Source organism: Toxotes jaculatrix, chromosome 3, assembly GCF_017976425.1.
Source record: "Toxotes jaculatrix isolate fToxJac2 chromosome 3, fToxJac2.pri, whole genome shotgun sequence".
In the NCBI taxonomy this organism is placed as follows: Eukaryota; Metazoa; Chordata; class Actinopteri; family Toxotidae; genus Toxotes; species Toxotes jaculatrix.
Genome location: NC_054396.1, coordinates 23,493,866 through 23,520,573, shown reverse-complemented (window position 1 = coordinate 23,520,573; position 26,708 = coordinate 23,493,866). Strand labels below are relative to the sequence as shown.

The 26,708-nt window shown below is 39.2% G+C and overlaps 3 protein-coding genes across 8 annotated transcripts in view; all 3 read right to left on the bottom strand.

Moving 5' to 3' along the window:
• Positions 1-220: 220 nt before the first annotated feature.
• pkp1b (plakophilin 1b) lies at positions 221-11,215 on the bottom strand. The gene is made up of 13 exons (XM_041034142.1): positions 10,927-11,215; positions 9,754-9,848; positions 8,516-8,919; positions 8,246-8,387; positions 6,699-6,906; positions 6,016-6,184; positions 4,475-4,592; positions 3,336-3,512; positions 2,494-2,664; positions 2,106-2,259; positions 1,666-1,852; positions 1,422-1,506; positions 221-990 (listed from the first exon to the last, which is right to left on the bottom strand). Exons 1-13 carry the CDS (start codon positions 11,114-11,116, stop codon positions 916-918), a joined length of 2,175 nt encoding a protein of 724 aa, XP_040890076.1. The 5' UTR covers positions 11,117-11,215; the 3' UTR covers positions 221-915.
• On the bottom strand, positions 5,883-20,906 carry smpd2b (sphingomyelin phosphodiesterase 2b). Of its 2 annotated transcripts, XR_005893862.1 has the most exons (12): positions 20,483-20,906; positions 18,391-18,512; positions 18,205-18,301; positions 17,984-18,060; positions 17,387-17,480; positions 16,463-16,552; positions 16,283-16,365; positions 15,956-16,088; positions 15,772-15,876; positions 15,485-15,662; positions 12,916-15,303; positions 5,883-5,895 (listed from the first exon to the last, which is right to left on the bottom strand). XR_005893862.1 is itself a non-coding variant. In XM_041034143.1 (11 exons), exons 2-11 carry the CDS (start codon positions 18,438-18,440, stop codon positions 14,879-14,881), a joined length of 1,332 nt encoding a protein of 443 aa, XP_040890077.1. In that variant the 5' UTR covers positions 18,441-18,512; positions 20,483-20,906; the 3' UTR covers positions 12,885-14,878. The 2 variants fall into 2 exon arrangements, 1 of the variants encoding a protein (XP_040890077.1); XM_041034143.1 differs by lacking the exon at positions 5,883-5,895 and having other exon boundaries at positions 12,885-15,303.
• A 756-nt stretch (positions 20,907-21,662) lies between these two features.
• LOC121178864 (transcriptional enhancer factor TEF-5-like) overlaps positions 21,663-26,708 on the bottom strand; it is a 30,456-nt gene continuing 25,410 nt past the window's right edge. For 3 of the 5 annotated variants that reach the window (XM_041033284.1, XM_041033286.1, XM_041033285.1), the window contains 7 exons: positions 26,541-26,597; positions 26,006-26,070; positions 25,758-25,894; positions 25,305-25,478; positions 24,687-24,830; positions 24,382-24,534; positions 21,663-23,900 (listed from right to left, as the gene is read on the bottom strand). In XM_041033284.1, coding sequence (XP_040889218.1) covers positions 23,787-23,900; positions 24,382-24,534; positions 24,687-24,830; positions 25,305-25,478; positions 25,758-25,894; positions 26,006-26,070; positions 26,541-26,597 — 844 coding nt within the window. In that variant the 3' untranslated portion in view covers positions 21,663-23,786. The remainder of the gene's footprint in view (positions 23,901-24,381; positions 24,535-24,686; positions 24,831-25,304; positions 25,479-25,757; positions 25,895-26,005; positions 26,071-26,540; positions 26,598-26,708) is intronic. The other 2 variants (XM_041033287.1, XM_041033288.1) reach the window with 1 other exon arrangement.

Below are 26,708 nucleotides of genomic sequence, written 5' to 3'. Positions count from 1 at the left end.
GCTGGGTGGATTCTGTGGTTTGAACTGCGGAAGACCACAGTTAATCAACAACAATGCATTGAATGCAACAACAGCTGCAGTGTCTGTCTCTAATAGCCTGTTCTTAAGCCACAGAAAATAAATCACAAGGGCGGAGAAAACCGAATTTGAAAGTGAGTTGACAAAACTCTTAATGCAACGCCAATGATTATGAAAAATGACAACTGATGAACTCTAATTCCCAGAGGTTGAGTTTATTCATTGAGTATCTGTCACCTTTGCAGCTTTACTGCCACTTTTTGGGAAAATTCAAGCTTACAAGTTACATACATATGAAAAAAGGTGGATACACCACCAACAAGGGCTGTCTTTACAAAATGTAAACACTCATCACTGCTTAAGACAATATCAAAGCTCTTATGGAAACCTCATAAACCTCAGCAACAGAAAACAGGATGTTATCTATGCTCATTTTACATGGTCAAACTCATTTTACAATCTAGTGTGTTGATATTAAAAGAGCAATTTCAGTGCAAATTAAAGTCTTAACCCTTCTGTTATTATCTAATAAAGCCAAGCTAATGCAGGCACATACATGTACATTTACATTAAAAAACATTTGACAGTAGATAAAACTAAAAAACTAAAATAAAAAAACTAAATTAAAAACTAAACTAAATAAACTTGTAGCAAAGACAGTCTGGCTGATCACGTCATATCTTAACCTTCACCTTTTTTCCTACAAATAAAGTCACCGTACAGCATATACAGGCCTGTGTAATCATTTGTTGATGGATGAATTATACTTATACATGGTTAAAAAAAAAAAAAAAGTCTGCAAGTCTTTGTGAAATGTGGAAGGATGCTGCTCAGCCTCAATGCGTTTACGGAGAATGTGCGGAGAACTTGCAGGCAAGCTGCTTCGGTAAAAGACGTTTAATTGACAACATGAGCCGACTTGAGTGCTGTCGTGGTGATGCCATTTACGAATGAGGATTTACTCATCCCTTGCTGCAGGAAAAAAAGATAAATTTAAATGTAAGTGGGTGTTCTACAATTACACCAAACTTTAATTACGTGACAAACGTGGCAAGCCCATGAACGGAAATGTGCTGCGCTCATGGCAAATTCTCAACAACACACCTTGAGCTGGAGCTTAAATCCGTGTATACCCGCAGCAGTAATGTCATAACGCATCATGCCTATGTGCTTCTGTACGTGTGCAAACACAGTCCTGTGAGTGTTTCCTCAAACCTGAGCTACTGGATTCCTCAGCCGTATCATTTTAGTGTCTGGTTAATATTCACTGGGTATCTTCCGAGGACACTTTCTAAACCTTTCTCCCTGTGTTTCTCACAAATACCTGAGGAAGGTGTGGACTTTGAATTGAAGTTAAGCAACAGAGAGGACACACCCAAACCCTGACAGATCTTGACACTCACCTTTTTCAGGAAGCTTTGCAAATCTTTTTCTGACCACAGGTTGTAGAGAAACAGAGATGCAGCTTTGCTGGATTTGGGAAAATAACTAAAAAGGAGGGAAAACAACTGTTATAGATCAAGTTTGAACTTATGGAAGCTGAACAGACAGATGAGTCATAGGAATTCCCCATATCTCGACTAATCTTATCTATTTTCATAAGTACATATGTAGGCAGTTTCTCTCAGTGCACACATGCAACCTTACTTGTTTTGGCTGAGACTGTTCAGTGAGTTTATCAGGCTGTTGTTTAACAGGTGTTTGCCCATCTCAGGTTCCTTCATTAGCAGGCAGTTGGCGGTCTGACAGGCCATGGCCAGAGTGTCATCAGACTCGTTCCCTTCGTTGGTGCCTATGCTGATGATGCCCAGCAGCTCTGGGAGGGCTTTACGAGCTTCAGTAACAAGGCAAACAAAACCCAGTGGCTGTTTAACACAAGCAAACACTTCTAAAACTGCAAACAGTTGTTTAAGATAATGGATTTGAGGGTAATGACCCACATCTGACACTCTGAAGCAAAAATGACTGCAGATTTTAGTAAACACTGTTGGATTTTTTCAGGGAAGGGAAAACATTTAAGAAACCGTGGGTCAAAACCGTTTGACAAAGCAACATAGTACAAGATTTGTCTCGCGCCTACTTCTTACCTATGGCGTTATGCAGTTTTGGGTTCTTGGTCAAGTTTCCTACCAAAGCCACAATGTTCCTCTGTAAGTTGACTTTGTTTGACTTTATAAGGGGACTGATAACCTGCAGACCATTCAGTTTCTGCACAATGGTCTGGCTCATTACACTGGAGACCTGTGAATACAGAAAAACAGAGCAGCTTTTAAACTCGGGAAACACCATGTTGAGTGTCTGAAAATGTTCTACACATCAATAAAAAAAACAAAAACAACAACCTTAAATTCACCTATGAGTCAAAATTTTACTGGTAGAAAAATATTTGCAACCAAAACTAGTCTCCGGGACCCGTGCGGAATTTTTTTGTCTAGTCCTGGTCAGCATGTAAAAGAACAGCATATCTTTTCTTACAATGCCTTCATGTGCAGTGAGGTTCTGCAGCGATCCACAACAGGCCTCCTGAGTTTCTTCTTTCTGGCTAGAGCCAAGCAAAGTCAGGTAACTCCGCAGAGTTTGGGAGTGGATCAGCCAGCCTGCTCCGTTCGGCTGTGGATCCTCAACGACCGGGAAGTCAAAGTGACGCTGAATGAGAAAGGGAACAGATCATCATTAACATCTAGCTGATCTCTGTATGTCCTTGGCCTTGTCTGTGAATCCTTTGCACTTTCCCGCACATTTGCATATTTGCAAGCAAGCATTTAGAAAGTTTCATTGTACTGTTTGCCAGTAACTGTCATATATGTAAATTACATAGAGTACATAGTTGCACACATATATACATATATTTATCATTTTTATCTTGCCTCCAGTCCACCCTGCATTTCACAGTACATATTGTATGAGGAGTAAAACCTTTCAACTTTTTACTGTAGCATATGTAAAATTACACTGTGGGATTTTTGCAGTAACATAAATCTGCAAAATGAAAACATACTGCAAACTGAAGCCTAACCTGTGCGTTTCATTTTCCAGCTAATCATTGAACATGCTTGTTTGATGTTCAGGAACCAGGTGGTAAACTGAACACATACAAGAATCAAAACATAGATTCTCACACTATCACCTCAAGCCTCTCAAATGCCGGAATGTAATTATAACTGCCAGAATGCTGGTGCAATTAACGACACTGACAGGTATTGTCTAGACAAACTGACAGATATAATGCCATGGATAAAAGCATCACTTGGCCCTGGTTTACAAATTCTGCAACAAATTCTGCTGTTTGTCTTCGGTGAACACCTTCCTCGTCTCACCTCTTGGTCTGGAGATTTGCTCTGGGGACTGAAACAGCCGATGGGGCCGGTGTCACCCTGGCTGTTGCTCCTCATGACAGTCTTGGCCAAAGCTGTGATCCTGCTGAACAAAGTCGGCGCCTCGGCCTCCAGCTGGAAGGTCAGGTTGTGCAGGATGCACACACAGTTCTCTACAGACTGTTACAACAGGAAGAACAAGACATAGCATATGGGCATATGTAACACTCAGAGTCACGTGTGTTTTGTAAATTGACTTGATGTATCCTGACAAATACACATGATAAAATAATGACTTGATCAAACACACAGAAGGAGTGGACACAGAAAGAGCAACATCAGCACAATGTAATGCAATCCAATACAAAAAAAAACCTTTATGATAATGGTCATGTGTTTGTACTTCTATGATATTGTACTGCCAAATAATGTATTTAGATACTTAGCTAATTAGGTTGTAATAAAGAAACAAATAAGGTAAATCATGACTTGATATTTAAACTCAGCAAAGTGAATTGTGTCTGACTGAAGCACATAACATACAGCAAAGCACTCAAGCAAAAATAAATCATGGTTGATAATTATACAAATGAGGCTTGTTGCTTATTTAACAAGTGCAGTAATTTAAATAAATGAAAAGAAATTACAAAAACAATTTTAAAAATGCAATTTGTTTGAATAATTAGAAACAAGTCAGAGTTTCCTATCAGAGAAATCAGTTATTCCCTTGGAGATGTGGTAATCAATAATCCCAGTATTTAGGTAATTATCCACCACACTGTATAATATTTACTAGCCTGCCTATAGTGCAGCATTAAAACCTTCAGAGTGTTTACATGTATAAAGGTAAAGCAAATATAGCGCATAGTTTTCTGTGCAGCAGATGACATAACAATCTTATGACTCAGATGAGCCTTTTGTTGCTGTAAAACGACTCTCTGCAAACTACAAAAGTCTCTTACATAACAGCTAAGGCTGATTAACTCCAAACTGCAGCTCTTCTCTATAATGACAAATGTGTTTGTTTTTTTCCACCTTCCACATGAAGGTGTGATGTGTGAGTGACAGAGAAAATGAGAGTGAAGGATATTAGGCAATGTAAATAAACTTTTTTTGTTTGTTTGTTTTTTTGTCTGTCTTACCTTATCATCCGGTTTCCCTGCTTCCACACAGTCTTTAACATAACTGACCAAAGAGTCGACCAAACCTCGACATTTTCTCATCGTCTGTCTGTTGTTTTGCTTTGCACTGCTGAGGTTTCTGTTGAAAATAAAAGTACAAGATCCTTGTTTGACACATTACAAAACAGACAGCAATACTGCTGCATTTTATTAGGATTTCAATCATTGCCATTTGTGTAAAATACAAAGTTCTGTTACTATAATTATCATTATTAGATGTCTTAGTAGTAGTGGTAGTCAATAAAGGGTCCTTTCAGACACTGTACTGGGTTTATTTGCTGTTTGATAGGTAACAGCTACAGCTAAGCCTTGCAGCAAAGTATTGAAGAAGTGATGTAACAGAAAAATTTGACCCTGTTTGAGATTAATTCCACCTTGCCTTTAAAGTAAACAACAGTAACTGTGTACAGTTGTATACAGTCAAACAAAACAATGACAGCCTTCTCTGAATGATACATAAAGTCAGTCAGAAGCCGTGCTGATATAGTGAATAAGTAAATGTGTTACCACCTGTAACTGCGGCGTGATTGATGGTGATACTAAACATGAACATTCACAAGGTAATGCGATGTAATATAAGATCTCCAACGGCCCATGAACTCCTGAGGGGACTTTTTGAAAAGCTTGTATATTGGTGTTGGCAGGCTGTCAAGAATTTAAACATTTGGAAAGATAATGAAGGTTCACGCTATGTACAGCCAGGAAATAACTGATCAGTGAAGTTTAACTGAACAACCATAAAGCTGAATCAACACCTTTCAACAAAAACTTTTGAACCATTATAACATCTATAAAGTTAGTCTTTATTGCAGGGCTGCTATATTAGAAATGTATTTAGGTAATAAACTGGCAAACTGTCCTATCTCTGGTGATGACATATTTATAATTTCATGTATATGTCTAACAGGTTACAAAATAATAAACATACAGACATGTAAAAACAGAAATTAACTGTTAGCAATGTTCAGAGTTTGGTGCTGTAATTTCCAATGACATTAAGAGATTAACTGAATGTGACCAGGATAAGACGCAGCAAACCTAATACTACCATTAACAAGGAGCAGTTTACAGTATTGGAGAGCCTCACGGCGCTCGAGGCGCATATACGTCATCCCTCCACTCTTTCACTTCCTTTATGATTAATGTAGACTGTTCAAACATGTTAATGGAGCAAACCAGCTCTTAACCAGCTCTGTACTGGTACATTAGCTTACCACGAGTATTTTCCCATGCACATCATAAATCATACATCGTATTCAAATAAGTTAAACCTCCAGAGGAAAACGTTCCTAAAAGAAAGCAAAGTAATACTCAATTCCCTGATGCATTTTTGATATTTACAGTTGTAGCAATGCCGGGGTGTGGTGTATAAATATTAAACACTGTATTTACTGCTTTGTCTGCAGCTGAGTAATGTATAGATCATAATCTTTATGACAGCTAAAGCAAAGGCAGTGAAATTACATCAAGCCCTCAGCTGTTTTTTATTTTTTTTGGCTTACCTTAGACACCCGGTGGCGTGAAAGAAGACCTCAGGGTCTTGGCTGTTACTGTTGGTGCGGTCAGGACCTGTTGTGTAAGGAAGGATCACACACTCCATTAAGACAGACAAAGCGTTCTTCAGCAGGTCTGGTTTCAGGTTGTCTGCAGAGGACAAATTCCACAAGAGACCTGGACAAAAAAAAAAAAAAAAAAGTTATATATATATACATATATAAGTAATATATAAGAAAAACATCAGCTGTTTGAGTAGCATGTCAACCAAATATTAATTCAATTAATTCAATCATTCCGTCACATTTTTTAATCACAGGTTAATATGCTTGATAACAGAAGCAAAATTTGACTTTCACAATATCTGTGATGTTCAGATGCAATCACAGCATCAATTGTTCCTGCTTAAGTGCCACTCTTACAACAACAGTTTAAATATTTAATAAATTTTCATCAAAATTTTGCTTTATCGCTAGAACAGTCTCAAGTGCATTTTGGCAGCATGATCCAAATGCTAATAACACTTTGCAGCACGACAGCATTCAAGAACAGCTTTGTGACTGACAGCAGGAGCTCAACAGGATTACCGTATCTTATACTCCACACAAGGAGCTCAAACTAGTTAGGACTAGTTTACATAGTAGCCTATACGTGCATGTATACGTTTTCATATTTCAGAGCTAAATTGTACCTGTCAGTTGTTTCTGTATCTCTACAGAGTTCGTATCTCTGAGCAGAGCCACGGCCTCTGTGATGCCACCGCTGTTATGTATCGCCTCCTTGGTATTTTCGCTTTTAAAGGACAGGTTACGAAGGGCAGCCGAGGCCGTCTGGCTGACTTGTGAATTGGGGCTGCGCAGCAGACTCACCAGAGGAGGAATCCCTTTGAGCTTTAACACCTGTGAGACAAGACAGCTCCAGGAGTTAGCACAGCAGGAGGACACAATAATTTACCACAACCCAAATGACAGAGACTTACTTTAAATAATAATTTAAAATTTCCATGTAGAGCCTACATTTTCAGATTACAATGAGTCAAATAATACTTTGAGAAATTGCAGGTAAGAAAACATGTCAGCGGCACAACTGTAATAAAAAACTGCAAAAAGTGGGCAAATGCTCTGGGGTCCCAGACACTGCCAAATAAAAATAAAAAAAATAAAATTGATTGAGTCATAATCCTTAAAATTTTCATAGAATTACAACACGTCATATTTAAATGTGTTTTCTTGTAATAACTTGTCTGTATAGTAGTTTTCACTGTCAGCGGCGCAGTGGACCATGCTGTGATTCCACTTATCTGCCTAAGCATCAGGGACTAAGGAAATTTTTACCTCAGTGATGTCTGCCTCACCGTTGACTCTCCTAAAACTATATCAGATCAGATCAAGTTACTGCTGATACAAACCAGACATTTCCTGGTGGTTCAGCTGATTCATGCTAAAAGCATTTATCTTGCAAAACACAGGATGGCTTCTATAAAAATTAAAGATAAGTTTGCCTACTATGTAAAGAGAGACAAAAGTCACCCTCCTGTAGTATCTCTGTGTTCACTGTTGTATTAATACCACAGTAACTGAGGGTTTTGCCAAATCAACCAGGACAAAAGTCTTAAGGATTATAACTTGAACTGGTTTTGGTTTTGAATTTTCTAATTACAAATTCTTTTAAGAATGTGCATCAATATAGTACAGTATTAACTAAAACATGTCTTTTTGCATGAATATTATATAATCTTGTGGCACTGTCTTATAAGGGGGGCCCATATGAAAATTTAGTTTTGATGTAGTTTATATTTTTCTTATATAATAGTATGCAGTAGCTACTTTTAATCAAACTGCCATACAGAAAACCTGAGGTTATCTAGTAATCTAGCATAAGAACACTGTTTGGTTTTTCTTGGAGGTGATTCGTGTAGCTACACAAACTGTGAAAGGTGACGGCGGGGCTACAGGGGGCCCACAACACAATTTGCCCCAGGGGCCCCTTCAACAGGTTATTCTGACCATTGTTTGGGGGACCTCATTAGAGGAAATTTATTTTCACAAATTTAGGTTATTTTTTTCAGTTATGTTCAGACTGACATGGTGAGTAGCTAACGAGTGAGTTTTCATTTTTATATTTCTTCCCCCTTTCCCACCTTCACCCTTTCTCAATATTCCGACACTGAATCTCAGGTTATAGCCGTCAGAAATTATTAGCGGTCTGACAGCATGTTAGGACAACAAGATAAACCACCTTCTCTTTGGCCGTGTCGTCAATGAAAGTGTTGTGCTGAATGTAGGAAGCACCACAGTATTGATGTGACTCATCGTCACTGGAAAGACACTCCACAGCCTCCTGCATAGTGATATCCGCAACTCCACTATTCCCATTTGACCTGTAAGAAAAAAATTACTCTCTCAATGCTATTTATACACACTGAGAGTGTGCAAGCTCAATTTGTTTATTCAAAACACCATATTCATATCATTTAAAATGAAGAAAATGAAGGTTTTTCCCACTCACCCAGAATCTCCTTTGTTCTTGGGTGTGCCCTCAGTGACCGGAAGCTTCCAAAGACCTTTGGATGAGTCAGTTGGGTTACATATGAACTGGTTGTTTGTTTTGGTCTTACTTGTGCCGTTCATAGCGTTCACAGGCTGGCCTGTGGCGGCAGTTATAAACTGACTGGTGGGCCTTTCTGTCCTGTGGGTGCTCCTATTGGAGAGCAATCTCTGTGGAGGACCAGAGTGTTTTGCCATGGTGTGCCGCCAGGGCCTGTCAGGCTCACTGCGGCTGGTGTTGGGTGGACCGACAGCCTTGGCTCCGACCGAGCTGTAAACCGGGGTAGAACCTATTGTGCTCCTCTTGACAGTGAGTCCCTTGGAGTGGTTGATAACTTGCCGGTTCATGTTTTTCTCTTGGTTAAGCTGTAGAGCCAAAGAAAACATTTGTTTCTAATGAAAGACAATGTTGAGTGACTGACATCAGAACTGCCAATGGCAAATCAAATTGTGAGAGGTTATATGAACGCCTGGCTGCTTCTGTGGGAGAAGATGGAGAACAGATTTTTGTCTGAGGAGACAGCGAGACTCCGGAAGTATATGGAAACATGTTTTTGAGAAATAAATGGGAAAAAAGTCAACAGGGGACAACTAATTTTTGAGTCCCCATTTATTATTATTGGTATGAGGCCCCCCTATATGGTGTAGTATACTGTATTGTTCTGAACTACAAAAGAAAATTCATGAAATCAAAGCGGTTTCTTAAAGACATTCTTTTCTTGTATTTTTGACAGTAACAGGAAAAAGGCAGAGGAGAGAGGGGGGGGTGACAAGCAGTAAAGGGCCCGGGCCGCATCTGAACCTGGGCCACTGCAGTGAGGCCTTAGCCTTGATAAATGGCGTCCGCTTAACCAGGTGAGCTGCCAGTGCGCCTCAGATCATGGGTGCTTCTTGTAATGTTTCTGCAAAATGACGCATGAAATGCTGGTGAAATGCAACACTTTCACTTTGATTTCCTGGGAATTACATGTCAGTTCTTAGCACTCTCCTCCTCAGACAAGGGATGTAGGCCCTGAGGTCTGGCGAATTTTGGCGATTTGCTGACACATTTACATATAAAACAGTTAGGAGATTAATCAGTAATCTGCCTCAGAGTTACATAACGTCTCTATAACAACACTGTGATGATAATACAATGAGAAGAGTCATTTTTTACAATCATTGTTAGGATAAGAAAAACAGATAAACTCCATAACTTACAGCTTTAGAGGAGCCATTTCCAAAGAAAACAATTCCACTAGATGTGCTCAACTGTGACTTCAAAGCGTCCCCGAACACGGAGTCGTACAAAGGGCCTATGGAGAAAAGTGTCTGGTTATCAGCTGTTATTACTTGCACAGTACACACCTGAGATCTCTGTCACTCATTAATGGCCTATGTCTACAGAAAAATGAAAAACTGTTATGTAATCTGTTACCTGGCCTAAATCTAAAACAGTATAATCTGAAAACCAGCCAACGTGTGTTGAGTCTGTACAGATTCTTCTTCTGCAAGCCTTATTTTGATAATTAGCATATTCCATTGATCATGTTCAATCAATAATCACTTGCATCTACTACTTGTATACAGTTATATTAGATATTAAAGTAATCAACATAATCCACTGCTGTTATTCTGATATTAAAATGTGCCATCTAAAATTTTAAATATAGACAGGTCTCAGGTTTCAATGGTGTCTTCTTCTTTTGTTTTTATTTAATAAAATCTTATTTTTATTGTAAGACACTCTAAATCAGCATGCTGTGGAATGTTTAAGATTTAGAGATTCAGAGACATCTAGACCACGATTTTAGAAATACTTAGGTCAAAAAAAAAAAAAAAAAAAAAAAAAAAAAAAAAAACTGATCACAAACCAAACATGTCTCTAAACTTTATAAAATTCTACTGCCCAACATAAAAGTCTAGGTGATGTTTGAAAGCTTTCTCCACACTGCCACATTTTGCTGAGAAAAATGCTGAAGCCTTTAAGCAATTTATTTATTATTTCAATGGCTTAAGTCAAACTGCTCTAAGAAATAATGGAATCGGCTTACAAAGTACCCACCATGTGTAGCTTTAGGTTTAATGATAATAAGTTAAGTTGTTTTTAATTATATTTTCTGCGGTTTTCAAAAACCAACCACCGCTTGTAGCTGACTTAACACAACCAACTCTAAACTCTCACTACAACAACGACAGGTTTATCCCTATATTTCTCTCCAGCCTCACTGGTACCAGGAAAAATCTCTTCAGCTGCCAGGAATTCTGCGGCAGAATCCTGGAGCAAAAATGCTGAGGTAAGCATAAAAAGTTTTTAACTGTAAAAACTGTCTTCAAGTTACTGAAACCCCCCAAAACAGTGTCAGTGTGCCCCAGTGTGCTGGCAGCTCTTACTAGTAGGTGATAAAGAAGTGGAGCTATTCCTGCTGCTGGACTTTCTCGACTTGGTCCTCTTCATACTCTGCACTTGGTCCAGGACGCGCTGTTGTCCTGATCGGTACTGGTTCAGGGACGGCACAGCCAGCGACGTGTCGTCCACATTTTCGATGGATATGACGGATTTCAGCGGATCCAGAGTCGTCATGTTTGGGGTTTTGGTTTGTTTTTGCCCAACAGTCCGGGAGCTTTGAACACATCCAGGGCAGGCTCGCAGGGAGAGGCTGTCAGCTGCGGAGTGTCTGTGCTGCGTGTGAGGTAATAAAAGCGCACCTTGCCCTGCCCTGCCCTGCACCACGAGACCGCGCCCAGGCAGCCACAATAGACCTTCGACACTCCACTGCAGTGAGCCACCAGCCCCCACTCTTTGTACTTTCTCTTACTTGTCGTGACAAATTTCACTTGGTTTTATGATGCACGTCCTGCTGGTTAAAGTTCTTCCCACAGACAATTTAGAGAAACTTCTCAATTTAGGGTTTACTTGAGCATTTCCGTTTTATGCTACTTTATATTTCTGCTGAGGTAAATATTGTACTTAATCCACTGCAGTTATTTGACTGCAACTAGATACACTTCATTTGAGAACAAATTTATCCAAAACATATAATGAGCTTATTAAAAAACAGTGCATTATTTAAACTGTCTGCGAGTATGTATATAAGGTTGATCCATCTCCACCAGCTACAACTTAAATGGCTGCCTGAACATTATCATGTCAGCAATGATCATTTAATGTAATACCAGCGATAGAATAATTAAATCCTTCACTCAACTAAAAGTAAAGAAAAAAATCATGCATTCAAAATCCAACCTAAGTTAAAGTACTTAAGTATTATCAGTTGCAAAACACACTTAAAAGCAAGAAAAGCAGACTGTTTGTTCTGCAGACTAATGACCTCCGTGACTGATAGATGACATTTTTAGAATAAATGCAATTTTAGTGTCGTAGCTGGTTGAAGTGAAACTACATTTAACTACTTCATATGTAGTTAGAGACTTAAGGTCCAGTGGTTCCAAATGCAGGAATTAGTCCCCTCCTAATGATGAATATTAGGGGCCAACAAATCAAATTTTAAAAAATCTAATTAAAATGTATCTGTATGGCACATTTCATACAATCTCAATGCACTTTACGCACAACAAAAAATGAAATCAGTAATTTATACATATATTAACAGGTAGATATTTAGTTTCCTGGTTATATCTTCTCTATTTTATGTGTTTATTTTTGGGGTTTAGTTTGTTTTAAACCTTGTGTTTTAGTGTGTTCTGTTTTAATTATGAGGCACTTTGTAAATGTGTTTTGAAACGTGCTATGTGAATAAAATTTATTGTTATTGTCATCACTATTATAAATACTCAAGTATGAGTCCTTCAAAGTTGTAAGTAAATACTTTTCAGTCCTGCATATTATATAATAACATTTTGAAAAGGGCCAATCTGTATAAAGAGGACTTTCTCTAAGTATTTTGTTAATAATACTTGTGTGCTTTTTGTGTGCAATTTTTCATTGCAGGTTTTTACTTCTAATTGAGTCATTTTATATTTTTTACTGGTACTTTGGAAAACATCTGGTACAGCAGTGGTTTCACGGGGTCTTGGAACCAACACAGACTACATTTGATCATGTTTTCAAGTCACGGCAAGTTAAATATACTGATGACTACGACCATCCATGTCACAATTAATAACTTAAACCATAATGACTCAAACAAAATTGTGCACAAACACGACCGACATAAAATCGACTAGATTTAACTGACTAAGTTTACCTTCCACTCCAGCAGAGTTCAGACGCGTTCACAGTGCGTGTTGTTCCTCCTCACCTTCCATCTCTGTAAGAGTTTGAAAATTATGCCTACAGCACACTACAGCACACTGCAAGACAAAAAAAATATGTTTTAAGAGTAGGGAGTTAGTTTTATTTTATTTATTCATTTTGCAAACAATTAAACAGGACAGTAGAATAAAATAAGACAGGATGTGGCAAACAACACTGGAAATTAGCTATTTGGTAACACTCATCAACTCACTGTGGATGAGCTCCTTTTAACTTAGGGTAACTTGACTTAAATATCAAACAAATAAAACAAAGACGACCGGTAAATGCACAAAATACAAAACAGCTTACTTAGAGGGAAAAAACATAACTTACTTAATAAGCCTCACTATGAAAGTTAGGCTTTCCTAAGAGATGTGTTGCACATGACATACATATCATAAATATTTCAGCTGGCACTGCCAAACAGTCTTTATCAAAACCAGTGATGCTATTTTTCTCAGAAATTGCTTCATGAGCTTTGGAGCAAATTTAAAATCAAGTTCTTTGACAAAGCAACATTTTTTTAAATAAATGAGAAAAGAACTAAATGCAATGGTTTCAGAACTTTTTACATGGTGGGACATACATAATATAATTTTATTTGCACCGGGAAAAAATGGAGAATCTATATGTACCCCACCCATGGGTGTGTTTGCCCTGAGGGTGTAAATGTGCCACCCAGCAAATGAAATCTGATATCTCCTCCCTCACTTTTATCTTGTAATTGGTATTATGGAGTTTGAAATGTTTTCACAAAGTTCATCTGTCTGTTCAGATGTACTTAGGTTGCCCTCTAGAGGTGAACGTGCGGCTTTGTTGCGTATCAGTTAAAATTCCCTGCAGTTAAAACGCTCAGAAACCACCAATCTGCTGACTCGCCACCTTTATCCAGAGCCACAGCAGTCAAGAAGCATGTATGTAAGATCTTTATTATTGCTTTCATAATCATGCCCATCACAATTTTCAATTGGAATGAACATCAGGTATCATCTGAAATTCTATTAACCTTAATAAAATTAAGAACCGGACCTCATACTGAGGTGAAGTTAAGAATTACATTCAAAAATGATCAGTCATTGTTAGGCTCTAGCTGAGTCATTACACCGTTTCACAGCGATATGGAACATTAAGTTATTTCCCGGCATTCATAAAAGGAAGTGGTTTATCTGGTTAATCAACTAAGTGCACTGCACACTAAAGATTATCAAGTTTAAATATTCTACAGTACAAGACGCTTTGTAAAAATAATTCAAATTAGGTCAAAGTTAAGAGTATATATATCTTTCAGTGCTTACCCACTGCTATAGATTGGGAAAGAGGAGTGTGGATTGTCTCTAGTAAAGTGTAATACAGTGAACATGAGAACTGAGACATGCAGATAAAATTTGTCCCTTCTGACTACAGTACACTACGACGAGAAGTCTAAACAAGTGCCTGAGGATCTTTATCTTTAAGTGCTACTGGAAGTTCTCAGTGATCTGTCCTGCAGAGAAAAAAATGTTACTGACCTAAATGCAAACCTACAACCTTCGGAGTGTCTGTGTTTTGAGTGCAGCGGAGTCCACTTCTGTAAGTATTTAAGCACATCAAGTGAATCTGCACAGTCTGGACCCACTATGGTTGCGTGGTGGACTTTCTAAATCATAAACGGGATGCATGAAATTAAAAACAGAAATAGCTGGTCCCTGTGAAACTACTGGTGGGCGGAATGCAACTCGGCTTGTGGCTTAAAAAAAAAAAAAAAACACAAACGGTCACATTTATGACCTTTAAGCGCAGCAGCAGCAGCATGTTGCTGTGTAATAGGAAGCATATTTGTGGAGGTGCATAGAGGGAAATCTAGAGGTAATAAACAGTTAAAGACGAGTATATAAAAAGTATAAAAATGTCAAAGCATGATTGTGTCCGGCACTACTGTTAGAAACTTTCTTCAATTATAATTCAGTTCCTTCCTTCTGCAGAACAAATCTAAATCTCTAGAGCATAAAACACATTCAGAGGAGCAGCAACTCCCTCAAACATCCATCTTAAAGCTCACTTCAACGGTTTCATTTCACTGAGCCTGCTTTGACCCAGCTGGCTCGGACATTATTCCTCGGGGTCAAAGGCACTGGGCTCCTGACCCCCTGGGGGCTTCAGCTGGGCATTGTTAAGCTGAGCCAGAGGAAGACCCCTGAGCTTCTCTTGGAGACTTCCTATAGCCAGTCTCATCTGGTCTTCAGCCCCCTGAAGAGACTTCAGCTCCATGGTATAGAAGATGTACAACAGAGACGTGGTCAGCAGGATGGCGAAGGACAGAGCAGCCAGCAGGTAGAAGGAGATAGAAGGGAAAGGTTGTTCAGTTCCCGGAGCCAACCAGGGCACAACAGCGATGGCCAGCTCCAGGAACAGCAGAGCCAACCCCAACGCTCCAGTGCGCGCCGCTGTGTAGCGCATTCTCTCTGCACAGTGCAAACCTACTTTGACTTCAGTACGGGCCTCCGTCACAATGTCGACCAACTCAGCCACCCTCCCTGAGGACACGAAAGAGAGCAGAGACAAAGAGCAAGTCAAACGTCTTGCTGGACCCAATGGCTGACTTCAATGCTCAATGCATGCTCACAATAACAATGTGAGCATGCGTGAGCATATTAGCATGTTAACAATTGCTAAACAGTACCAAACACAGAGTACAGCTGAGGCTGATGGTGATACCTGCAGCAGAGTCCTGATCCTTTGATTGCTTGTCTCGTCCAGTCTCCGATGGAGTGTGCGACACCAGCCTCAGTTCAGTAGTCAGAGCCTCATGGTCGGAGTATGGGAAAGGATGTTCAGGGATGCAGCCCTTGGTGGTGCACATAGAATCACAAAAAATGGCCGTTTTGGAACAACCCTGCGAAGAACAGAAGTGAAATGTGCAGTGTGAGTAAAAGGACTTTACAAACTATGAATACAAAGCGATAAAAACACAGCAGGTGTGACGACACAGAGCTTCCACTCACCTTAAACAGGATGTAGTCAATTCTGATTCCCTTCTCAAAGGGAACAAGATCCTTTTTCCTGATAAAAGGGTTGTCAGCTATTAAAGTAATCCCATCCTCACATCCCTGCAACAGAAAATGACCTTTAACTTTTAAAAGAACACGGAAAATTAGAGAAAAATTTTGCATTCTTGTCACTACCTACATCAAATTTATCAGTCTCTAAATAAGAGTCTCGGAGTCCAGTGTAAACCCTCAGGAGTCTGTTGCCAAGGTCCTCAGGGTGCATGTTGAGGTCACCACCTAAAATCACCACATCTGCTCCAGCAGAGGTGTGACTGATAGACACAGAAAAGCACATTCTCACCAGTGAAAGAAAACCAGATGAAACCGAATTAAAAACTGATAACTGCTTATGAACAATGTGCGACAGGTAGGGTTCACCTGAGAGGCCGATGCAAATATTCATCTGAGTAAACAAACAGTGGCTCAACTTGTATATGCAGTGTTAAAAAAAGCAAAGGCACAATACCGAACAAACTGCTGCAGCTCCCAGGCCTGAACCACTCTGTGAGGTAGATACGAGTCCTTATCCCTGCAGTACTCTGCATGCAGCTAAAACCAGTACACAGGGACAGAATCAAGTGGTCAGTGATCCATAACAGCATATAATATACGGGTAGGACTGAGAACCGAAGTTATGAAAACTTACATGAGTAACGTAGACATTTGCAGTCAGGCTGCCAATGCTTAAGACGGCCAACCCAACAGCTTTACCTCCAAACCAGTCTCCATGGTGGGCCTGAAAAAAAGTGAATTAAGGGGAGGGAAAAGGTGATTTATGATGCTGCAAAGAGATGTTTAATGCTAAGTCATTGTAGGAAAAAAGAAAAACAAGCAGTGCAAACTGAGTCAGAAGGAGGTTCCTGAGAGACAGTACCAGTATGTGCATTTGCAGATGAATACTAGCAGCACATATCTCTATGTGACACAGCATTCTCTTTGCCTAGTACATTTCAGAGGGAAATATTGTACTTTTCACTCCACTACATTTACCTGACACCTGTATTTACCAGTTATTTTGCTTATATTTGCTCTAAAACATAATGCATTTTTCAGTGAAAAAGAATCTCTCCCTTATTAAGTCATTTTAGTCATTTTTTTAGTCATTTAGTCTTTTAGTCATTTCTCATGGAAACTGAAAAAACTGCTGGTGTAGAAGGAATAGTTCAAAAATCTTCTAATATCTTCTTTTTCATAATTTTAGTGCAGCAACTCTGCCTCCTCCTGTTTCAGGATATGAACACCCTGTTTGAAATATTCTCACTGCACTGTGAAGTACGGTTTATAGGGCTCAGTTACTCAAAAAAATGTCTTTATCAGATTGAAGTTTTGCTGATTAAACAGCTCAATGCTTTCTGAAGTCATAAAAATCTACTTTACTACATATATAGTACAATGTTTATGTTGATACTAATACTTATGTACTTTTACTTAAGGAAGATTCTGAATGCAGGACTTTTACTTGTAAAGCAGTGCTTTTACACTGTGGTATTACTACTTTTACAGAAGTAAAGGATCAGAATACTCCTTCCACCCATGTGCAAAACCGTACTCTTAGTCTCTCCAGACTTACCATGTAAGGATAACCGTTCAGTGAGTAGCGATAAAGAAACGTGTCATGGATTCGGTGTTTGGAGAAAATGGCCAGTCCACTTCCTATGACCCCACTGCAGAATGAGAGTACAGACAACACGTGAGCAGAAGTTGTATGTTCCACACTTAACACCAGAGTCAGCAGCATGTGGTTATTGTTTAAAAAAAAAACAAGTCACGTCCGTTCTCTATGTATATGTACATTCTGATATCAGAAGTAAGCTTTATCAGTAAGAGATGTGAGAACTTATCTACTAGAGCTGACATTTTGTGTGAGCTGCATAAGGGATTAGGACGGCAGGGCCTTTGATTAATCTCAGTCTTGTGCCTTGGTATGGAGGTCAAGAAAGAATTAAGCTGAAAAAGTTAATCCTTCAGGTAACGCCTGAGCTTCGGTTGAATTTTGCAGATGGATCAATGCCATGCAAGCAAATTTTTCTGACAGTGCTTCAGGACCCTTTTGAAGATATGGCAACCTAATCGTGAACTTCAATCACAGACAGAAAGCTGTTCAAAGGTTGAGGTCAAGTTGGGAAATTATTGCACAGCAACCTTAGAATGAGAATAAAAACATTACCTTTTGAAGTAATGAGAGTGAGGATGACAACTGGCAAGTTTCTTTTTCAAGGACAGGAAGTCTTTCTCACTCCACACCTTAAAAAAAAATATCCGGCATATTAGCATATTATTTTTGTTCATACACATCTAGTGGATTTGTCACTTAAAGCTGGTCTTTAATACAGAATGAATCATATACAACTAAGTGCACGAGCCCTCTGCAAAACAGCTTCTACCAACCTCTTGCAGTAAGACAATATCATGTTCTTCCTTGCACAGCGTGTCTCCAATCCTGGCGTAGCGCTGGCAACACTGTTTGCTAAGGTATCGGATCCCCCTGAAAAAGAAACAGAGGCTAAAGACAATGTGCTTTTGCATACACATATGAAAACAGAAAACGGCGCATTAAGAGTCACAGCCACTGACCAGCAGTTCAGAGAAAAGACCCGGATCCCGATGGAGTCTGTGTTTGCCATGCTCGCAGATCAGTGGATGAGTGGACGTGATGATGGAGTTTCAGATGAGTTTTGAGACGACTGGGACAGCACCTGATGAGAAACACAAAGTCGATTTTTGCTACCTAATCCCGGACAGAGCCACTGGGTGGAATATCTAGGTGCACAAAAAGCATCCAGCATATACACATAAGCACTGTAATGTAAGGGAAGTAATTCAGCAAGGAAAGCAATTTGAGAGTTGATCAAGTGGAACTAGTAGGCAAAGGGTAAATGCACACAAAAGAATTGATAAAATAAAAACATTATAATATGAAAAATTTCACAGTCACGAGTCTAAAGGGGGAAAGACACAAAAATACACATTAAAAACTGCACAGTAAGCGCCAAAAGTGCAAACAAAGCAGATGGCAGCCTGACTATACTTCCAGTTCTTGGACTTATACTGTTTTAAGGATTCAGCAAATTTTCTGTTTTTAACTGATAAACCGTTTTAAAAAATGAATAAATAAATAAAGAAGAAAGAAGAAGAAGATTCTGTAAATTTCATTATGACGCTGAAAGTTTAAGTGTTTTCTGTATAGGAAAATAAAGAAGTGGCATCTGTAAAAAGAAGTGAAAGACAAGTATAAAACAGGCAAATGTGTTTTTCTTAACAAGGTGTTATAACTGAGCCCAGCTAGTGAGGCCTCACTGTGCCACACAGCGGGAAAATGTTGTTGATTTCTAAAAAGGAGACAAAGTGAGAGACAGCTGAATTCCTTCCTTTCTCCTGGGAAAACAACAATACACCAGCCACGAGCATAGTGCTGACATAGCTTTGCTCTGTCTGGAGAGAAAAGGGGGAAGCAGCAATGTACCGGTAGTGAAAAGAATCAAAGGGCTTTGGTGTCAGAGGTAACGCTTGTTTTGAACAGGCAACACTAGTCACTCATTGTGAGTCAATACAGAGAAAGCAAATAGCATAAATACAATTCATAATTCCCTCACAAGACAAACATTAACCTGAAGCTGTACAGTGTATCTGAGGGATGCTCAATCAAGCACAGAGGAGTGTACAGGCAATAAATGCCACAGCCAGGTAACAGTGGGTGGCCCACACACTGGACTTAAACCCAAAACCAAGATGAACTCATTGACTTACTTTTTAAAAAGTGGTGAAATTTAGTCCCATCAATATGCTGCATATGTCTGGATCCTGCACAGTCAAATTATTCCAGGTATTTTTGAAAGTATTCTCACTTTACTTATAGTGCCTACATTTTTTTGCACAGTAATTATGATGCTTATTCATTAATTTAGATCTCTGAGAGGTGATCTAATTATATAGAGCTAATAGGGTTTTGATTGTGTTGCTTGTTGTGTTTGTCATTAGTATTGTTGCCTCTTAAGACATCTCAAGACATCAGCTTGGGTTACAGGCAGTTTCCCCCAATGACAATGAAAAGAATCGCTAGTTGCTGAGAGATGAAATGATTAGCTGATAAAACAATTTGTTGATCAACAGAAAAATAACTGAGTACTATTTTTTTAAATTGTCATTTTTCAAATAAACGCTGCCATCTATTTTCAGATTTCTGACTCTCAAAAGAAGAACATTTGCAGCTTTTCTTTACCTTACATAATTGGAGTCTAAATTTTTGACACTTTTTTTTTTTATTCAGACTAAACAATAAACCGATTAATCGATAAGGAAAAATATGCAGCCCTAGAAGACACGTGACACAAGATATCGGCCATCTGATGCAGAGGCAGTGTAACGTTAGCTTGAGGATAAAGTTTTAGCTAACGTAAATGTATGGACAGCAGCTACAGTAGCCTTCTGAACACTTTCTTAGCTTGGAGGATGTTTCGCTTAAAACAAAGAAAAACAGCCAGCCCCGTTATTATGTCGTTAGCTATAATATTGACCCGTTAATCACCGGCATGTTGCTGGATGTAACGTTACCTGCTGCTAAACAACTCCAGCTAACCATCTGGCTAGCCTCAGTGACTGTGAGGCTGGCCCCGGTGTCTGTTGGCATGTAACTCACACTGTTTATTTATTAGCTAATTTCACTCACCTCATGAACCTGTTGACGTCGGCTGAAGTTAACTGGACCGTTTGATCTACGTACAGTGTCGTAACGTTAGTAGTTTTGGCTCCGGACCCGAAATACTTCCTCTTAGCTTGCTGGTCAACTGTTAACTGCAGCCCTAGTTAATTATTATCAAGCACATACATAGTATGTTGATCAGCATCTCAGGTAACGAACACTTAGCTGTGTTTAGCCACTTCCATTGCTACGTGCTTCTCCTGCCGGCGTACAGTCAGCTGGGATAAAAATAATTGTTATGACCTCCGGTCGCGTTTTTCCCTCAAAATAAAACAGAAACTTGAGCTGTGTCCGTATATCACCCGCTGAAAGTACGCGTGTAGATAATGTTTAGTGGAGTTTTAGTAATTATGAATACTTCATATTAAAAACTTGATGTCAAATAGTCGCTTCTTTTTATGGAAATTTTCGGGTTTTAGTTTGAAAACTTCATTTCCGCCTCATGCCGTGATGCATTCTGGGAGGTGAAGTTTTTTTTTTTTTTTTTCAGCCAAACGCTTGCTGCTGACAAAAACACTCAGATTCTTCACTTAGGTGAAGTCCAGGGTGGAATCTAACTGAGTAAATTTACTCCAGTACTGTTCGAGCAATTTTAGGGACTTGTAGGGACTTTATACTTCTACTTCAATAGGCCTACATTTCCTTACAAAGATGTCTTATTGTTGGGGCCCTTATTCAAATGTGTGAGTTGTGAGTGATTTACACTCTAAACTCAGATCCGAGACTCAAAGAAGTCAAATAATCCAATATTACACAAACAATAAGATTACAAAATAGTCAAAAATTAAATAGACAAAAAGAAATTTGTATATCAGAACTTTAATTTTTTTCCTCTCTCATCAATCATCTGATGATCAGAAAGTCACCAGATTTATTTAGTTTATATTAGTTCCTTTATATCACTGTTCTGTCACAGTTTTCAAATCCAATGTGACCATTTACAAATATGTTGCCGGCATAACTTTGGTAACGGTTGTCACACAATTTGATTGGTTATAGAATTTGGTGTAACACTTGGAGTCCCACAGGAACCCGGAAATGAATGCTAAATTGCACTTCAAGTTCAAGCAAGATCCTTTACTTACCACAATATTTGCCGTGTTATGTCTCTGTAATACTGGTGCGAAAAGAACCATCTTGGACAAAACAAATTTACAAACATGTTTAATAAGTTTTCTGGGGAAAAATGGCCCCAAAGGCACCATGCGTCTTTTATTGTTAGATACATTTGTTTGATTATATAGTCCAACCTCTACTTTGAAGTATAAAATTGCAATGCACAATGGTAACAAAGACAATAGTAAACCACCTTAAACCAAAAAAAAAGAACAAAAACAAAACAAAAAACCTGCCCACACCATTCAGAATATGATACATTAGATATCTCATTATTAATTATCAATATCAGCACAGTCACACATTATTTTCAGTGAAGCATATGGCAGACACTGAAAGTCAAAAGACAACCGAGTCAAAACAAAACATTAATCTTGATAATGGCAAAAAAATGTCTGTATAAAAGATAAACTAAGAGACCTGCTAGAGGAGGAGTGTTATTGTGTCTAGCTTGTGAAATATGACATTCAAAGCCAGGTGCAACTATTCCACCGTACAATATCTTAAATTTGAACTTTTATAGCAAAATTGTCCAGTGAACCACACAGAGTAGACACTTGTCTAACAGGACCCATGGGATAACAGTTAATCCTGTCCACAGTTTGAGTCCTGCAATACTTTAAACATCTCCATCACAATGGAAAATGATCAATACATCTCCTCTACCCCACCCTGCCCTCCCGTTATTTGTTTACCAACCCTATAAATAACAATCAATGGTCATACTCCACAGCACAGAGACAATAGCTCTCATTCAAGACAATTAGTTAGATCGATTTCAGAATTATTTCTTGTGTAATGTCAGTACCAAAAATTGTCTTAAATATCAAAACTGAACTTTTATCAACGAATGCAACTTCTCCACAGAGAGAAGGGTGAAGCAAATGAGCCAACTTCACAGCATACAATCTCTTTTTTAAACAAAAGAAACAGTGATTAACTTCTCTTCACTTTAGCCATGGTCTGAGTTGAGTGCTGAGTTAACTGATCACAAATATGAACATAAAGTCCCCCCCTCAAAAGAAAAATACTCCTATGTAACACATATTCCTTTAGCATCCGCTGACTCACAGTACAGAAACAATTCATTTTTCAATTAGGCTACATAACTCAAGGCAGAAAATAAGCACTGCTGTTGCTTCACCCCCCTTCTTGATCTTTTAAGTGCAACCAAGCACACGTCTTCAAACAGAGAGAAAAATCAGGGGATCTCGTAAGGATGGTAAAGCCTTGGCTTTATGTCAGGCTATAATTGGTACAAGGCATCCTTAGTGTCAAAAGTCAGTTATAGATAGATGCTTGTAAGACCTGATTTTTAAAAAAACTTCTGTAATAAAACATAAAAAGCAAAACCTTAATAATACGGTAACACAATAAACCTTCTCCCTGTACACTTTGACTGTAAAACTTGGGACAATTTTTTTGAAAAACAACTGGCTACATGAAAATTTGTAATTCCATCCCATTCCTTTTTGTGCCCAAATACAACAACTGCCTCAAATGATGTGAATCTGAGAGGTTTAGTTCCAATGTTTTTTTTTTTTGGGACAAAATACACCTGTCTGACTATATTCTGTTCATTCTGTTCATTTAAAAACAAGAGGTAGTAAAAAAAAGGCAATCCAAAGTGGCAGGCAATGATATAATCTTTGGAGAAAAGGCACTTGCTTTCCTAACAAACATACTGCAACAACACCACTTGGCTCTGGTTTTCCCCTCCGTGGTCCTGTTCTCTCTACTTTTTCAATCCTATATACACGTCTCTTATTGCTCAGAGTGTGTTCCCTTGGATACCATAAGAGTCTTTTCAACCCCAAACACATTCTCATTCCCTCAATAAAACATTTCAAGCTCCATCAATTACCTTGGCAAAAAACGACCCACTTCATCTAAAGCATGTTTAAACACATGGAAAGTAGCTAGAAAAATCTGTAATTCTTCAAAATTTCTTTGCGTGTTGGCACGTTGAGATTCACTCTTTTTTTTTCCTTGTATATGAGGCTTTGTTTTAAAGCATAAAATCTGTCCTTGTTAGTTCGATCTAGCATTGGTTGAATGTTTTTTTTTCCTAGATTTTTCCTGGATGGTTGAGCTGGTCGAAGAGAGATTGTGTCACGCTTTTGTCTGGCTTTTCCGAAACCTCCCTGAAGAGCTGTTAGTCTTTAACAAGTCTGTAGACATGATACTGAGCTCCGTGTTCACTTGTGGAAACCTCAAAAACAAATGCTATACAGAGCAAGGTCTCCTGGGTGTCGCGGTTCGTCACCACCTGATGGGCGAAAAGAGAATGTCAAGGGGGAAACAGGAAGCAGTTGGGTCTGTTTAGAAATACTGCAGTGACCATCAGCTGATATTTTTTTAATTTGTATAAGGAGCAGTTTGACATTTTGGGAAATATTCTTATTGGCATTCAGGGCGAGAGTTAGATAGAGGATTGATACCACTCTCATGTCATGGCTTAGCAAAATCCGCCTACCAACACCTCAAATGCTCACTAATTAAACCGTTACGCATTGTTAGTGCAATCTGTACATAAACCAAAGTGTAAAAAAAAACACACTGTGGTTTTACGGGGGATAAGGGGCTGGATCTGTGCTGTCTTTATGCTATGCTATGCTAACAGGCAGCCAGCTATAGCTATTTATTTACTCTAAATAAATCAGAGTGGTATTGATCCGCTCGTCTAACCTGTGGCAGTGAACAGGCGATTTTCCCAAAATGTCAATCCCATATAATTGACTGCATGTTACCTGGAGGATAGTGAAGTTTTCAAGAACACTGTTCATCATGTATTTTTCAGGCAAGTGTTTGAGTTTGTGGATAAAGTTGATCATGTATTCGCACATAGGAGAGCGGTGGATCCTGTAAACACACTTTCCTCCCTCCAGGCGAGCGTACTCTGTCTGCAACACACACAGGACAGCCACAAACATCCATTAGCAAGTTAAAATCAAGTTTGAGCAAGAACAGATACCACTTAAAATCTGATCCTGTCCTGTATCAACCTCTGACTGAGAGGAGAATATGCATGAATATGAATCAGCGCATGGTTTACCTCTACTTTCTCGACAACCTGCTTGCCAAATGAGCAGACTTTGGTTGAAACCGTGATCGTCATGTTGTCAATGCTGCTGTACTGGCTGCTGACACCGTAGAAAGAACCAGGGCCATCCTGCATGCCGCTGCTGTTCAGGTCCGCCTGCAGGGGGCACAGATTTCATCATATTAATGATAGTGGTTCTGACACATATTATAAAAAGTCATCTCATAGCACATGAACCATCGAGTCTAAATTTTAATGTATTCTGTGAAACAACACAACTCCTGAGACTTGAGATGTTTGGAGTCAACACAGTGTGTGCAGAGACAGTTTACAAGCCAAAAGAGAAATGTGGTGTCCATGATGAAGCAGCGCATTGTGAAATTCCTTGTCTGTAATCTTAAGATAAGGTGATTCACTAACACAATCACCATGGTGTCATAGGAAAAGGAAGTGATGAAGTGTGATTCACTTCCACATATCTTCACAAATTGTGCAGTAATAGCTGAAGCAATATTAGCTATAAAAGAGCTGCAGTGGCTTTAATATAGGTTGAAAATGTTGAGTTATCACATGTTACCTCTTCTTACTCTTAAACAGTTGTAAACTCACTAATGAGCCAAACTGACTCACCCAGAATTTAACTAGGAAGAAAGCGTTCTGAGGGCCTTTCTCATAAAGCTCTTTGAGCCCTCCCTTCTTCTCGGGGAACTTGTCGTAGATCTGCCGGATGTCCACGGCCTCAAGGAGCGGGTCGCTGTAGGAGGGGTTGGTCTGTCCAATGTGGACAAACAGATGTTTGCTGTACTGCAGTGGACAGAGACAGAAGAGACAATGGGGGACATGGTTAACCACAGCACCATCAGCTGGAAAACATCATGTGATTGACATTCTGTTGACTTTTGAGAGTGAAGAGAGTATTGAGTTGTCTCCTGTTAACATCTTTCTGAGATCAGATAGTTTTACCACATCAGGACGATCCAGGTTGGATTAGAGATGCTGTCCATCACCAAAACCACCTTTTAAACAATTTCCTGTGCCTAATGATCTTGATAAGGGTCCCATATATGGGAAACTTTAACTCACATTGTCTGGATCTCTCTGGACCTCCATGAAGGCTGAGTACTCCAGCATCCGCAGCTTCGAGGAGGCGATGGTCCGGTCCTGCCACACTGGCACTGCGGTAGCAGTTGGTGCAGGAGGAGGCGCCAAAGGCTCATAACCTGGACAGTGCACACACACAGTCACAATGACGGTGAGCTGTCATTTCCAGGTCATTCAGTAGTTTGGTTTCATTTTTAAAGAATTCTCACAGATTTTTACTTCATGCTTACTTGGTAAGGATTGTGGTACAGGACCTGTTAGGCTTGAGTATGGTGGCTGTGCAAAAGGTTTGATACTGAAAGACAATGAATGGTGCGATGAGACGACGACATATTAACCATACAGAGATTTAAAAAAAAAGAAATCTGATGTTTGTGGCACATGGGTCTTAATACATTTGTATTTTTGATAGAAGTCTTTCTGTTAGAGTCACAGTGTAAGCATGTGATGCTGCACCAGCAAGGCGTAAGTCCACCTCCTTCATTGCTTCTTAATGATGCCAAATAGCATAAGTTAATTATGATTTTACTGACAGATAAAATGAAATTCAGTAAAACACCTGTAGTTTTTCAGTGAACTCGAGTTATCGAACACAATGAGGATTTATTTATCCAATTCATTTTTTAATCTCCATCAAATTTGAAGCAGTTAATTTGCCCGGTGGTGGTTTACATCAGTGCAGGAAACATACAGTACAACACAGTGTAGAAAAAGAGTTAGTGCTGCTTTGTGCTCACTGTTGGACCTCAGCTAGGGGGAACTTACGCATGGCTGGTGCGGGCAAGCCCAGGAGTCCTTCCCGGGTTGAAATCTAGAACCAGCCTGGTGTGCAGAAATGTGATCCGTTAATCATGCCTTACAATACCCACCTGACATGAAACCTAAACCCCTCACTGACTCTCTCATTTAAGCATTTACTCATTTCTAGCGACA

What these genes read in the sequence shown, in the direction of transcription:
- pkp1b (XM_041034142.1), bottom strand. Translation starts at nt 11,116, where the DNA reads ATGACGACTCTGGATCCGCTGAAATCCGTCATATCCATCGAAAATGTG. An exon ending in AACAGTCTCAGCCAAAACAA is followed by an intron (nt 1,507 to 1,665) that starts GTAAGGTTGCAT and finishes CCTCCTTTTTAG; the next exon opens with TTATTTTCCCAAATCCAGCA. An exon ending in TGCAAAGCTTCCTGAAAAAG is followed by an intron (nt 991 to 1,421) that starts GTGAGTGTCAAG and finishes TTTTTCCTGCAG; the next exon opens with CAAGGGATGAGTAAATCCTC.
- smpd2b (XM_041034143.1), bottom strand. Translation starts at nt 18,440, where the DNA reads ATGGCAAACACAGACTCCATCGGGATCCGGGTCTTTTCTCTGAACTGC. An exon ending in CACTCTCATTACTTCAAAAG is followed by an intron (nt 17,481 to 17,983) that starts GTAATGTTTTTA and finishes CTCATTCTGCAG; the next exon opens with TGGGGTCATAGGAAGTGGAC. An exon ending in GAGCTGCAGCAGTTTGTTCG is followed by an intron (nt 16,089 to 16,282) that starts GTATTGTGCCTT and finishes TGTGTCTATCAG; the next exon opens with TCACACCTCTGCTGGAGCAG.